The following is a 15,983-nucleotide window of genomic DNA, read 5'->3' on the forward strand; positions in this document are numbered from 1 at the left end:
GGGGGAAGGGGGGGGGGAAGAGGGAAGGAGAGAAAGAGAATGGTGGAGGGGGGATTTAAGGACAAAGGGAGACATGAAGAAAAAAAGAGGAGTATAGGACAGAACATGAAAAGGGGCTAGACAGCAGAAAGATGGAGCAGACGAGATGGGGGTAGAGTAGAGAGCGTGAAATGGGTGTATGGCTTTTGGGGTAGTGAGAGAATGTCTCAGGGAGGGGCGTAGAGAGACGAAGGATGACAGGACTGGAGAGAGTAGACGACAGGGTGGGGGGGCAGTGATAATTGTGAAGTCTGGATCTATTCATAGCCTGTTTATAGGGTTACTGGGAGGGGGGGTGGTAGGTCACTTCTGGACCCTCCTGCTTCAGCTTGTGTGGGCCATTCGATATACGCAGTGTGTTCGTCCATCTATCCGTCCGTCGATTCACCAGTGCATTCTTCCATTCATCTATCTATCTATCTGTCCATCCATCTATCCATCCACGTTTCAACCAATTATCCAGTACAGCATCACAAGGAGGAGGGCAGGCATGTAAGGCACAAGGCTGGGGATACTCTGGGCAGGACGCAAGTCCATCGCAGGACACATGCAGTCATGCACTGTCTTTGGACTAGAGGAGGAACTCCAAGCACGGGGAGAAGATGTCAACTCTGCACGCTTCATAGATTTGGATTTTTGCTGGGTGGTTGTTAGGAATCATTTGATTCAGTCAGTCGGAGAGAGCGTTCATGAGTGCCGGAGAGAGGACGAGCGTGTTTGGGGGTGCGTGTGCCAGTGCTGGGGAGCGTGTTGACTCAGCTGCGGGGTGTGAGGCTGGCCCTGGGAGGGCCACACCTGCAACCCTGCTGAAGCAGCTCTTCCCGACATCAAAGAACGACGGATGGACGTGTTTTTACAACCCGCTTTCCTTCCTCCTTGGGCTGAAAGTGTTATTCTTCCAGGAGCAGAGGGGAACACGAGGAGGGATGCTAGCGGAGATGTGAGGAGGCGAAGGCGAGCGGCTGGGCAGGCAAGAACGTGGAGGGTGCTGAACTTCGGCCGAACCGCGTAAAAATAACAGGAACATTCAAACATACCAGAGTGCAATACAGGCACGTTTATCTAAATTTCAATCGTTTTGGGGGGGTGGGCAGACTGATAGCAATCTCAGATACTAAAAATGGTACTAAAAAATACAGAAAGCATATTCTGACACTGTGTGTGTGTGCAATAAAAACCGTAATTAGATTACAGGAAAGCACTAACTGCATGGTTATCACTAGTCCAATCTCTGCACCTTCGAAACATAACCGGCTGTGCTCCCCTTGGTACAGTGATGACGCACGGGGGCGGGGCTTACCATCCGGTATGGATGGCGTACGCCGTGCGCGTCTCACGGCCCTCCTGCCGGCTGATGTTCTTGGCGGCCTCCACCACTTCCTGTGTTGTCTGGTAGTCCTTTAGCGACCACTCGTGCGTGGTGACTTCACCATACTGCAGCACCCCCACCTGCAGGGGGCAGGGTTAGGCTCCATGTTGACATGATAGTATTACACAGTTGCTGCAGATTTGTCAGCTGCACCTACATGATGCGACTCTCTTGTTCCAATACATCCCATAGATGCTCATTTGGTACTAAAGGGCCCAAAGCGTGCCAAGCAAACACCCCCCACACCACCACCAGCCTGAATTGTTGATACAAGGCAGGATAGAGCCAAGCTTTCATGTTATCCATCCATCCACCCATTTTCCAAACCGCTCATCCTTCTGGGCCACGGGGTCCGGAGCCTATCACAGAAGCTACGGGCACGAGGCAGTGAACAACCCAGGACTGGGGGCCAGCCCAACGCAGGGCACAATCACACAACCTTTCACTCACACGTGCACACCTACAGTATGTGCAATTCAGTAACTCCAATTAGCTTCAGCTTGTCTTTGGACTGTGGGGGAAACCAGAGCACCCAGAGGAAACCCCACAACGACTCGGAGAGAACATGCAAACTCCACATACATGTAACCCAGGTGGAGACTCGAACCCGGGTCCCAGAGGTGTGAGGCAACAGGCAACATGCCATCCCAGCTTTCATGTTATTTTCGCCTAATTCTGACCCTACCATCTGAATGTTGGGGCTGAGACTCATCTGACCAGGCAGTGTATTCCAATCTGCCTTCGTCCAATTTCAGTGAGCCTGTGCCCACTGCAACCTCAGTTTCCTGTTCTTTGCTGACAGGAGCAGCCCCTGGTGTGGTCTTCTGCTGCTGCAACCCATCCGCTTCAAGATTTGACAGGTTGTGGATTCAGAAATGCTCCTCTGCATACCTTGGTTGCAATGAGTAGTTATTTTAGTTTCTGTTGCCATTCTATCAGCTTGAACCAGTCTGACCATTCTTCTCTGATCTCTGCCATCAATGAGACATTTTCGCCCAGAGAACCGCCTTTCACTGAATGGGTTTTCTTTTTTGACCCATTCTCTGTAAACCCTAGAGATGATTGTGCATGAAAATACCACTAAATCGGCGGTTTCTGAAACAGTGTTGTAGTACTCGACCAGTCTCAAGACCACGTTTTTTGCGGTCTCGGTCTTGTTTCGGAATTGACTTTATTTTGACTCAGTCTTGGACATAGTGCACTCGAGGTTTTATTTCAAGCTCAGTCAAGATTATTCATCAAAACACCTCAATATTTATCACAATGGCTTAATATTCACCTGCTTGTTAATACAGAATTGTGATTATCCTGCTTCAAAGATCAAATGCAACCAATAAGGTACCTCAGACTCAAACTTTACTCTCTTTCTGATCTTGACTTGGTCTAGCCCTTCCTTGGTCTTGGTCTTGTTTCAGTCTCGATACACTTGGTCTTGGTAATAACTTGTTTAGGTGGTCAGTTTAGGTGGTCTTGACTTACTATTCTGAAATACTCATACTAGCCCGTCTGGCACCAACAGCCATGCCACATTCAAAGTCACTTAAATCACCTTTCTTCCCCATTCTGGTGTTTGATGTGAACATTAACTCAAGCTCCTGACCTGTATCTGCATGATGTTATATACTGTGCTGCTGACATATAATTAACCAATCACATATTTGCTTCGACAAACTTGCTGGACAAGTGTACCTAATAAAGTGGCCAGTAAATCATCAATTATCAGTTCAGCCTGTAACTTCGAGGAGGGTAAGACCTTAACTTGACATTGCAGGCATTGCCCAATACCACACTTCAGCAGTGGGGATGCTGTTTAGACTAAAATCAAACCATTCAGTAAGCGTGTCATGGGGTAGTTGATGGAGGCAAAAAATAGCAACACTGCCGAATGCCTCATATGTTAAAAATATCGTAAATTGCAATATTTGTTTTATTTTGTTGAAGGTACCGGTTTGCATTTACAGCTGTACAACTCTGCCTTTCATTTTCCCAAATATTTTTAACAGGCCTTCAAGTTTCCAAAGAGGATGTTTAAAAAAGACCATAGACTAGTTAATTTGAAAGACTGTGATGAACTTTTCACTTTATCTATAAACTAATGAATCAATCATATATACTGAAAGGCTATTAAAAGCTAAATAAAAGCCTAAATAGATCTGATTCTGTCTTTCATTCACATACAGATTCTATATACATACAGATGATTCCACTTCTCTTTACTTAAGTTAGCACGATGTGTTAGTGATTGCTATATACATACTAAATTGGGCTAATTTCACCTTAAAAACAAACCTCATGCATTAACTACCATATTTAAAAAGTGTGCCAAAAATCTTGTAGATGCCCCTATTTTTTAGACCCTGATGGCAAAAGTTGCCCCCCAAATATTTTTTTAATTTCCTACATTGCTACTGATGTATCTCCAAGTTCAAGGGAAAGGTACAAGGCTTTGGTCAAAAATATCTGCTATAAACACATTTAAAATAAAATGTGAAACAAGTGCGAAATACCCTTCGTTCCCATGACTACAGCAGAAATCTGACTCTGAGATTGGTGTTGGATCAGGCCGTTTGTGCATGAGAAGGTTAACGAACATCTTTAGTGCCATGAGCTCCTGCTCAAACAGGCCGTTTTAGCACCATTACAGTCTGTCCAAAAGCACTGCGTTTCTCCTTGTTTCCTCCCCGCCTGCCCTCCTCACCACACCAAAACCAAAACACGCGAAGGCACCCCCCAGCCCCACCCACACCAGTAGCACTCCCCACTGTGAGGCCGTCTTTGTTTAGTTGAGTCCCTCACAGGCCAACTACTCATTCTTAACATTTTTTTATTCTGAGGTTCAAAATGACATTTAAGTGAAATCTTTACATAGGGAAAATGTAAAGACGCAAGTTACACAGGGGTGTTTGATAATCCATCCTCCTTTTCACCACTTATGGTCAGGGTTGTGGGGGCAGGGGACAGCATAAGCTACACTCTAGATGGGACACCAGCCCATAGCAGGACGCACACGGGACACACACACTGACCTGCATCTGGTCTGGACTGATGTGGAACTTGCTCAGGATGTTGCTGAGAAAGTTCTGTACCTCGTACCAGGGGTAAATACTGTTGGAGCCATCCAGCACGATCACGATGTCCATGAAGGTTGAACACCCTGATACAAACATACACACACCAGATCAGAGCTGTGTGGGGGATAAGATTCCAGATCAGAGCTGTGGCACCAGGGGGCACTGTGTCAGGCTCATCATGCCTTACTCTGGGCAGTGGGCGCGATGGTCTCTCGAGGCTCCAGGCTGTCGCTGACAGAGGCACAGATTCCTGTGCTGAATACTGACGTCCCGCACTCCTGTGACCACAAGGGGGCGCATGCCTGCAAGGGCAAGGGAGAAGAGAGAATCATCGATGCCATAAGGTGGCAAAACTGCAGGTGGGTAATCAAATAAAAAAATCTGGTTGAAGTGAATATGTGCACAGGGGACCCAATGCGAGGCAGAAAAACAGAAAGAGTGAAACAATTGTTGACAAATGTTGGCAGTTTTCATAAGTGCTTTCGCAGAGCCAGAAGTCAGACCAATAAAATGTAAGGCACACAAAACCAATGGGGGAGCGAGAGAGGGGGCTCACATAAAAATTTACATTTTCAAAGCCACTATTTATTTGACTTTTCTACCAAACAGAGGAATGGTGGAGGGGGGTGGAGGCGGGCGTTGGGAGAGTGGAGCCCACATCAAGATGAAGGGGAAAGGGAAAGATTCACAGAAAGAAGGTGGGGGAGGTGAAACTGCACCATCGCTGGCTGCCCTGTCATTACAGCAGCCCGAGACAGCGCTGTGACGGACACAGGCGGGCAGCGAGGGCCCGATGCTCAGAGACCTGACCCCGCCTTCCCAGGCCTGTTATTACCGAGGGCCAGCGTTGCATACCGATCCCCTTATAGCCCTGACCGCAGGGGCACGCACACACTCAGGGAGGGGCGACTCCCAGCGACACGGAAGCACGCCGGGCCGGCCCCGTGGTGAACTGCGAGTCACTCCGCACCCGGAGCATAGGTCACCACTGCTGGCGTGGCCACCCAGCAATTCCGCTAAACCACCGTGGAGCGGGCGTGCTTTCCCGAGCAACCAGAGCGATCCGGCTCCGAGCAGCTCCCAGGAGGCAGACGTGGATGGGGAAGGGCGAGGAAGAGGTGTGATCCATCAAAGATGAAAGCCGGACAGTATTTTAATTTACATGGACGATTACTGCTTCTGAGACAGACTGAGTCAAAGACCGCAACGTAAGTTCTCTCCGCTGCCACGTCATTCCCGCATCACTTATTTTTCAGTTCCTTGTTTGTTTGCTGGCTCATCCACTCTGACTTATCTGCCTCCCTTCCCATACGGTCAGCCGACTCAGGCCTTTGGTCACACCACAGTAAACAGGGTGTCCAATCAGAGGAAGTGCGGTGGGGAGCGGCGGAGGTGGTGAGGAAGGTGGCCCTTAATCTGGGGAGTTTCTGGACCGCACACCAAAAGATGACTGAAGCACAAACATCAATGCAGAATTTCCAGCCCTGATGTCTACCTTTAATAATCTGCAAACCCACAGTTCAGCACATGCTGCACACCGTAGCCACATTTCCACTCTCTGTCACTGGTATTTTGTTACCAGCAGGATAAGCAGCTATCATGAGCAAGAGGATAACGCTCTGAAGCGGTTACCTTGATGAACAGGATACCACGATGAGAATAACCTCATGATGAAGAAGATACCACAATTAAGAGGCTACCATGAGGAAGAGGAGACCGTGATGAAGATACCATAATGAAGAGGGTACCATGGTGAAAAGGACACCACAGTTAAGAGGCTATGAGGAAGAGGATACTACAATGAAAAGGAGACTGTGATGAAGAGGAGCCCATGATGAATAGAAGTCCATGATGAAGAAGATACTAATAAGAAAATCAGACTCTACACAGCACATGGTTCCACGGGCAACACGTCTGACGAGAGCAGGCATGGGATCAGCATGGATGTGCCCTCACCAGGAAGCCGTCCGGAGTGTCTGGGCTCAGCGTCATGCCCAGGTGGGCATTCTTCAGGTGCCGAGAGACGTTCTGCAGCGCTGCCTCCCCTGGACAGGTGAGAGACACAGACAGTGGCTTAGGTCTCGCCGTCTGTTCCCATTACACTTCAACAAACTAGGCCTTACAGAACAGTGACAGTATAGAAACACACACAAAACAATATTCCCCTTGTAGATGGCTTCAGTTCCAATACTTTTATGTTTAGAAGACAATCCCTCTAGTGCTTATCCAGTACAGAGTCACATGGAGCCTACAGCCTATCCCAAAGAGCATGGAGCAGTGTTCCCCCCTTGGGGACCACCAGACGGTCCACGTTTTTGCTCCCTGCCAGACAGTGTGCATTTTTACTTACTGGGAGGTGGGAGTGAGCAAAAATATGGATTGTCTGCGGATCCATGAGGACCGGATTGGAAAATTTTGGCATAGAGCTCAGAGCTAGGAATATCTTGGATGAGTCTCCAATTAATTGCTGCTCCTTCAGATAAACTCACCTAGGTTGAGTTTTGTGCAGTTTGAACTCCTCTCATCTCCCACAATGCATTTGTAGATGTCTCCCTTCCTGTGATTGGATGGTCCATCCCATGGAGCTCCAACCAACATCCTTCCAACACAGAAACGCACCAATCAGAAAACAGGCCTACCATATATCACTATTATCTGCATATTTGACCTGCGTACAGTTTAATCCAAACTGAGCAATGGATCCCCTCCTCCCACTCAGCAAATGATACCATCGGCGACCACTCCCCCCTCCCCCCGGTTCAGAAACAGACCTTGGCTTGGCATGGTGTCAATCATGGAATTTAAACCTCGGGGAAAATTATTTGGGAACCCCTGTTATATAAACTGATGGGAAAAACACAGCTGGCAAACTGTAAATTTGAAAGCAAAGTTTCAGGGAAAAACTATAATTAAAAGCAATATAGGTGGGAGTTAAAGGAGAACCTGCACTCTATATGCAAGGGTACTGCTGGTGTGGCGCCAACAGTATTATTTATATCAGGAAAACTCTTTATTTTTGTTCAAAGTCAGAGGCCCAGAACAATTTTCAATAAGAAAACACACTGACAGTAACTTTTAACAAATTGACAATAACTTTCAATGACTTTTGACGATGACTTTTATGAGCAGCCAGTGTATGCAAAGTTTGGTGGTTCACTATATTTTTGCATCTCAAATCACATTAAGCCATTTGACGGTAACCGTATTGATTCATAAGGTGCATTACCGGCTGTGTCCGGACCAGTGTGCAGCTCAGTCCGCATCCGAATATTGAGAACCCCTGGTTTATATTATTGTCCTTCTCGTCCATTTTAAAGTTTGTGTGTGCAGTGATTTTTTTTAACTGCCTGTGTTTTTTTTGGATTCTCTTTGCCCCTAATGTCTGCTATTTGTACACGAGTCACCGGTCACATTTGATCAGACTACGTTGTCTGACGCCGTCGGCAGCTCACAGCTTTTCACCGTCAGCTTCATGCTGCATCACGGAGGATCCGAAGAGGGCGCCGTCCGGCCCGCTGAAGATCCTGGGCCTCTTCACATCCACGTTGAAGCAGTGGCACAGGCCTGCCGGTGGGAATGGGAGGACAGTGGAGCGAGGTGCTCCTGTCACAAGCCGCAACCAGACACACACTGCTGCAACTGCAGCCACAGACCTGTACATGAACAGTTACAGGCAGGGCTAGACTGGCCGCCAGACATACTGGGCATTTTTCCAATGGGCCGATGGATATGTGGGCCAGCAAAATTTTTTCCCCGGTCAGGAAAAAGTATCACTCTGCAAAGGTTACCATGGGGACCAACTCTGCCCCCCCCCACCGCACAATTTATTATAAGGGACACTGAAGTCCAGGGCCCATTTCCCAGTCCAGCCCTACTTACAGATAATGGTTAGGCCTTGCCTCTGTTTTTACACATTCGGAATGGGACAGAGACAGGTACAAAAACAAAAAAAAACTACAAAGCGAACGGTGGGGGGGGGGGGGGGGGGGGGGAGTGGGGTAATGGAAGGGCGGTATGTGAGAGAAGGAGGGAAAGGAGAGGGAGGAGAATAAACAGGGAGCGATGTGAAGGAGGGGCCCCGGTAACTCAGCACAGAGACTCCCTGTATGAGTTACACAGACCCGCCATTTACAGAACATGGAAAGGATAGTATTTAATCCAATCTCTGAAATGACAGATTCAGCAGTGAAAATAAGAGCTATATAATGGAAATATTCTTTAAATTCTCATCCAGTGTCACATCTGATTCCCTGGCTCCTCTCTGTCTCCCCAGGTCACCGCATTTCACGGGGGCAATTACGGCCAAAGACCATCTTTATCCGCATCCGAAATGAGATTCTGTTCACCCCTGAACGTCGGTGGAGTTGTTTAAGGTGGAGAGCGGGGACTGCAGCGCAGCACGGGCAGTAACATGCGCCTGTTTCTCCGGCTGTGTCTGTCCGCCTCGCCCACCCCCCCCCCCCCACAGCCTCTCCACAGGCATGCTCTTCAGCCTCCTCATGTCTTCCCCAGATGCTGCATTCATTCATGTTTCCTCTCCTACACGTGTTTCTCTGTCATGCTTTACAGCTTGACCTCGCCCCTCTATTAAATTTGCAGGTGATTGTTCTGCACTCCTCCCCCCGACCAGCCTGACCCAGTCCGACCCAGCACTGGAGTTTCAAGCTATTTTCTTTTTCCAATTATTTTCACGACTGAGGCCAGCACCTAAGGGTGAGAACTTAACTGAGTCTAAACTCAGGCTCTGTGTTTAGGACAAGACTAGTCAAGTGTGAGCGACGCACTTGGACAAATACAGCGTAAGTGTAGCTCTGAAGAGACAGACGATCATAACAAGTATAATCTTCCTCTTCGTCTCTCCATCGATTATGGGATGGAGCCGGGCGCTCGCTTCACTGAGCGTGTGTAGTCCAATCAGAGGCCTGCACTCCAAATGAAATTGCAAGATTTCCCCTGTTCTTGTTTTGCCTGTCATGTACTGGATGGTTCCTTTTGGACCCCCCAGGGGATGTGGGGTGGATAGAGAGAAAGAAGAGAACGAAAGCAAAAAATATTCCCATTCCCCCCACGCACACCTGCGTTATACATTTCAGTATAGCGTAAGTGAACCTCGGGAACGCAGCTCAGGGCTGCAAAGGGTCTGTGAAAGCTATTAATGTCAAAAACACACTGTAGCCACTGATACAAACACACTGCAGCCACTGATACACACACACTGCAGCTACAAACACACTGCAACCACTGACACAAATGCACCGCAGCCACAAACACACTGCAGTCACTGACACAAACACACTGCAGCCACATACACGCTGCAGCCACTGACACAATCACACTACAGCCACAAACACACTGCAAGCACTGACACAAACACACCACAGCCACAAACACTGTAGCCACTGACAACATTCATACTGCAGTCACTGGCACAAACACACTGGAGCTATAAACACATTGTAGCCACTGACACAAACACACTGCAGTATCTGACGCGAAGAACACAGGCGAGTGTGTACTGACACTTACTGAACCCTGGCCTGTACAAGTGTAATGCAGCATTAATTTCAGCCCAACAAAATAAAAACTCTCTCTCTCTCTCTCTCTCTATATATATATATATATATATATATATATAGATATATCTTAAATATAAACTATATATGTTTAATTTCCTAGGTGGTATACAAAGAAATGGCAAAAAAAAAAAATAGCCACACCATGTTCTTACACCTACGTCCCGACGCTTGAGATAACCGCGTGTGTACACATAACACAAAAATATGGTCCGAAAAAACATACTGACGGCTTTGTAGGAGGCTGCCACACAGGGACTGAAAAATAGGGTGGAGTGCGCGGTAAGGGCCTCTGTGTGCAAAATAACATGTTGAATAACCGTGGCTGAACGGCGGATAGTGAGAGGATAGCAGGTTAGTACACACCCAGCGTGTTCGGCCTGACGGCGTGACCAGTTATGCTGGGAATTTCAGATGGATTTCATGGTTGCAGTAATAATAACCCAAAGCCAAAACCACTTTTCAAAAATAGAGTAACCTCATTTCTAGTTCCTCAGAACAAGTCAATTACATTGCTCTGAATATGGTCAAAAATAACACACGCACAACCCAACAATAAGCTAAGAAATCATAACATTAAAATACCTCTACTGAGGAACCAACGGGAAATGCCAAATTAAATATAGACGTTACGGTGGAAATGTAAGATAAAAATACAAGAAAAAAACGTTCTTTTAATCCCTGAAATTAAAATTGTGGCTTGTGTGCCTTTAGAGAGGAAGTTCTGTAGGAAAGACCAGCACAGAAAGGTCCAAAAAAATGACAAGACTCGATCGTCTTATAAAGTAAATTAAGGAAACAGCTGTACAGCTCACTGGGGACTGCAGATACTGCTTTTAAGTTTTAGGCTACGCATATATACGGCAAAACAGTTAGGTTGTTTGACATCATAGCGTCGTATCACTTAATACAAATTACGTCTCCCGTCCATGTAAGAAACTAATTAACGACATTATCTTAATTAATGAAAGATCCATTGCAGCGCCGCGCTTACCTTTCAGAAGTATTACTGACTTCAAGAGAAAGAAGAGTCGACTTGGCTCCATTTTATGCACGTGTCGAGATCCTGATCCGCTCCTATTTTTCCTAGTTTAATTCCCAGTTTTGCTGTATGAATTCTGTACTTTGGACATAACGCAGGCAAACCCACGGGTGTCGCCAGTCCCGTTAATTACCTCGGGCTCCCTTTAATTGCAGCTCCAGTGGCATTCCATTATTGCCATACATGAACTACGTAACTTAGCTGTTGCAATGTCACCTAATGAAAAGAAAATGCCGTTACTGTAAACAAATGTAGTGCTGAACCGGGCTTTTTTAACTATACGTTTTCCTAATTGTATAAAAACAGTTCATTTGTCATTGCAGCCTGAACATATAACTTATGGTAACTCTTTAGATAGCCTAATATATAACATAATTTTTAAGTATTCGATTATTTCGTTTAACCGTATTAGATTATTTTTTCTAATGTAATATGATCTGTATTCAGCATATTCATAGGCTTTTTATTTAAACAAATATATCCCTTCTTACCTCATTTAATCCATTCCTAGACTACTGTAATTTCAAAATATTTATCAAATACCAGGTGTGTATTCATCCCAAACACTACGGCAAATCCAACACCTGTTTCGGTTGTAAGTCGCCTAGTTAAGCGCTACGCATCCAGTTGTGACATCGCTATAATGTCTAATACTGAATGATGAAGACTGAATAATGAACTAATACTGTTCAGTGACTGCGGTAGTTACGCAGATCCACAATGTCCAGATTGTATAAATTCTCATTTCACCATCAGGAAAATGATTCGCGTTAAAAAAAAAAAAAAAAAAAAAAAAATATTGTTTTTGATTTGAATTGACCAATTTACAAAAAGTTCTTCTTTTTTATTTATCCATTTCTCTCGTTGTACTTCTACGGTGTTTTCCCCTGGAAGGCGAAATTCACTCCAAGATACACATCAGCAAATGAAAGCCCGCTTTTATTCTGCAGCAGCTAAGAGTCCCGCGTCGCTTAAAGTTCTCTCTCCGTCTCCTCTCGGAAGGGCCTGGTTCATATTTAAACCCCAAACCACATTCGTCCTCTCTCACTCTCTTTCTTCCCCTCTCTCTCTCCTTCTCTTTCTCTGTTTTCTTTTTTTATTCGAGTATTTTCAATATTTATTCTCTTTCATAGTTACACCCTCTTTCCCCATCTACCATTGCAGGGGAGGACACAACTCCTAACTCAACTTTTTCTACACTCTTGTAGTAAAATGAGAGTAACTACTTCAGTGACAGGAAGAAAATGGGTAGATGACCATTCAATGATGATTTATTTCAGCAAGACCCAGGATTTAAGATTGAAGATTTATATAAGTCCTTTGAAGGAAGGTACTCGAGTGCCAGCAGTGAATTATGAAATTTCCGCTATTCCATACCATACAAGAAACAAGGTAGAATGAGAAAAAATAAAAACAAGTTAATGAAATAAGTACTAAAATATTAAAATCCCTAACAGTATATAAAAACTATGGATCCCAGTAAAGTCATAATGCTCTTGCATGAATAAGATAAATATCTCAAGATAATTATCCAGGTGGAGACTGTGATGGTGGTCTGGGGCCAGAAGTAGCTTCGAGCTCAAACTAACGATAGACTGGACCAGAACCACCACACAGATGGACCCTAATGGAAGATGAATAATAAACTGATCTTCCTGAGGAGACCCAAGTCATACAGTGTTTACAGCAAGCTGCTCTCCATGCTGAATGATGAAGTTCGTCTCCTCAGGGATCTATAGAGATGCAAAGCCACAGACTCCTCTGCCCTGGGTGTGAACACACTTCTTTATTCCCACCGTGATTCAGTTATTTAACAGCTTGGACAGCAGCCAGCTAAAAGGACACAAACCTGCCATCACTAATCTCTAAGTAGCAGCTCTCTCTCTACCTGCCGTTGATACTACTGCTGCCCTTACGCCATCATATCGCCAGTACTGCACAGTGACATATGCCACCTTTTAGTCATTTCGAACCATATTGTCATTATTTATGTTATCTCCCCAGATGTATTTATCATATATGATTTTCCATCCATCCATCCATCCATGGGGGTCGTTAGGTCTGATCGCTTGGGGCTCAGTATTTCAACCCTGATGCCAGTTTTCTATGAAAAAAAAATACAAAAATCAAGCCCCAGGTAAACTTGACTTAGCCCCTGATTTTTTTCCAATAGCTAGAAACTCCCCTGCATTCACCCATCCATCCATCCATGTAACCCACCTATAATAACTTTACCCCCTATCTAGCCCTAACCATAACCACTTCAGGCATTTGCAGTTTTTTGGTTGCATTCACAGATCATCATAAAAGGTGAAAGTAATAGATTTTTGTCACATTTTGGGGACTTTTGGTCTCCACAATGTAATATATGCATGACCACACACACACACACACACACACACACGTCAAAATAACATGGGGAATACATGCAAACTCCACACACATGTAGCCTAGGCAGAGTCTAATGTTGGTCCTGGACTATATTGCTAATAGGCTGTATTGCTAACTAAATGTCAGTATAGGAAAGGAAAATAGAGTGATTAGCAAACTGCAGTGCTGTGCTGTAGTACTTGTGACTAACTCGCTAGCCTGCAATAGCTAGTAGCGTTCTAATTGATTTCACTAACCATGCTCAGGCAATGGCATCTAGTGGTTTGTCATATATGGAAGATTTCATTCCGGCTAGCTATTTAGCTTTCATAGCCACTGCGCGTGTGTAAAAGGGAGAACCGACTGGTGAACTTGATGTTGCATATCATGCGTCACAAGCTGCTGGTCCTGTTTTTATTTTTTGAGTGTATATCTTTCTTTCGGCACCCTGCTGTAAGACACAGCAGGAAATTCACGCATGATATTTAATTTAAGACAGTTTTATTGGACCTCATTGCGCGTGTATTTAGACTTTATTCAACTGTGGTGGTAGATTATTTCCTGCTTATACCAGGGGTCACCAAAATTGTGCCCGCGACCACCAGGATGTCTCTAGGGACCACATGAGTCGCCCGCGGACCGGTTCTAAAAATAGCACAACTCACCAGTGAGTTTTTGTTATCCTGTTGCTCTTCTTCTTTAATCACATTTACATTTATATAGATTTGAAAATGACAATATCTAAAAAAAAACGTTTAAAACATGTTTATCATACATGAAATTAAGATAAGTTTAGGAGGGCGTTTTAAACTGGTAGCCAGTACCCATGAAGTAGTTCAGTTTCAAAAAGGTTGGTGACCCCTGGCTTAGACCATTTTGCCTGAACAAAATACAGCTTTTATGATCCTGAACACTTGCTAAAAATTTTGTTTATATGGAACTCATTGAAAAGAAACATCGAACATTCTGTATCTGAGGAGCGTACATCTTCGACTTTCCCAGGTAAAATGGTTACTATGCACAAACTGTGATGCAATACGCATGTAGCTTAATGCAAATCTCAGTAAGTTATCAACAGTTTGTCCCTCCTAAACATCACTTTTTCTTTTAAGAAAAATATGGATATAATTAAGGCTTTTATTAATCAAGTAGACAGATGTTAAGTGACTGTTCACCCCTGCATTCTTAATGATGCTCCCCTAGTTCTGCTGTCCTCGCAGAACATATTTGTGGAACTTACACAAAACGTTTGATACCGCATTAATACTAGAGGCTGGCTTTGGTAAAAGCTGGCAAGTGGGGGGGGGGGGGTGTGTGGGTGTGATCACAATTTTATATGAAAAAAACGATGTTAGCATCTGATGTACTAAGTTCCTGAATTGAGCCGCATGTCAAAGAAATCGAGTGCACGTCTCTAAGTAACTACAAGGGTGTGCTGACATAAGAACACAAGAAATTTACAAACGAGAGGCTCATTTAGGGAGAACTTAACTAATAGCTCAGAGCTGTTAAAATCTTATCTAGCTCTGATTTAAAGGAACCCAAGGTTTTAGCCTGCGCTACACTAGCAGGAAGACTTTTCCATACTCCAACTACACGCTGTGTAAAGAAGTGCTTCCTCAGTTCAATTTAAAATGTTCTCCCATTAATTTCCACTTATGGCCACGAGTTCTAGTATTTAAACTAATATTGGAATAGCCATTTGGCTGAACAGTATCCGGACCTGTTAGAATCTTATATACATGGATCAGTGCCCCCTTAGTCTCCTTTACTCGAGGCTAAACAGATTCAGCTCAGCTAACCTCTCCTCATAAGATATTCCTCTAAGACCAGGAATCATTCTCGTCACCCTACATTGCACCCTTTCCAAGGCAGCGTAGGCAGTTTTGTGATCAATTTCTCTTGTACCTTCCTCAAAGAACTCAAGTAAATTAGTTCAACAGGATCTACCTCTCCTAAATCCATGTCGGCTATCCCTCAGAATGTTATTTGCATCCAGGTAATCTACCATTTTCTCTTGGATTATAGCTTCCATTATTTTTCCAGCATTTTTTTAATGCTAGTTAAACTGATTGGCCTATAATTTGCTGGATTACTTCTATCCCCTTTTTTGAATATGTCCATTATATTAGCACGCTTCCAATCAGAAGGTAACATACCAGCAGATAACGATTTCTGGAATATTAACATTAACGGTTGGCTAATAATATCCCTCATCTCTTTTAAAACTATAGGTAAGATGCCATCAGGGCCCTGCGATTTATTTATTTTGAGCTTAGCTAGGCTCATTACCTCATCAGCCTCAGTTATACATATATTGGTCATAGATGCTGTATTCATATTAAGTTACTCATATTCTCTGACTGTGAACACCCATTTAAAATAATCATTAAACTCATTTACTATATCAGTTTCATTTTCAATTATAAGGCCCTTACTATACTGCACATTAGTGATTTCAGCTTTTATAGCTCTTTTGGAGTTAAAATATTGGAAGAAACTTTTATTGTCATCCTTAG

The 15,983-nt window shown here is 44.6% G+C and overlaps 1 protein-coding gene across 2 annotated transcripts in view; it reads right to left on the reverse strand.

The window, feature by feature from the left end:
• Window positions 1–12,149, reverse strand: part of itga10 (integrin, alpha 10) — a 24,637-nt gene extending 12,488 nt beyond the window's left edge. Inside the window, exons 1-8 of one of the 2 annotated variants that reach the window (XM_049025285.1) lie at window positions 11,586–12,149; window positions 11,047–11,310; window positions 7,932–8,043; window positions 6,969–7,078; window positions 6,436–6,524; window positions 4,667–4,781; window positions 4,435–4,562; window positions 1,340–1,488 (exon numbers count right to left, since the gene is read on the reverse strand). In XM_049025285.1, coding sequence (XP_048881242.1) covers window positions 1,340–1,488; window positions 4,435–4,562; window positions 4,667–4,781; window positions 6,436–6,524; window positions 6,969–7,078; window positions 7,932–8,043; window positions 11,047–11,098 — 755 coding nt within the window. In that variant the 5' untranslated portion in view covers window positions 11,099–11,310; window positions 11,586–12,149. Of the gene's footprint in view, window positions 1–1,339; window positions 1,489–4,434; window positions 4,563–4,666; window positions 4,782–6,435; window positions 6,525–6,968; window positions 7,079–7,931; window positions 8,044–11,046 lie in introns of both variants that reach the window. The other variant, XM_049025286.1, reaches the window with a different exon arrangement.
• Between the last annotated feature and the right edge of the window lie 3,834 nt (window positions 12,150–15,983).

This window comes from Brienomyrus brachyistius, chromosome 9 (assembly GCF_023856365.1).
Source record: "Brienomyrus brachyistius isolate T26 chromosome 9, BBRACH_0.4, whole genome shotgun sequence".
NCBI lineage: Eukaryota > Metazoa > Chordata > Actinopteri > Osteoglossiformes > Mormyridae > Brienomyrus > Brienomyrus brachyistius.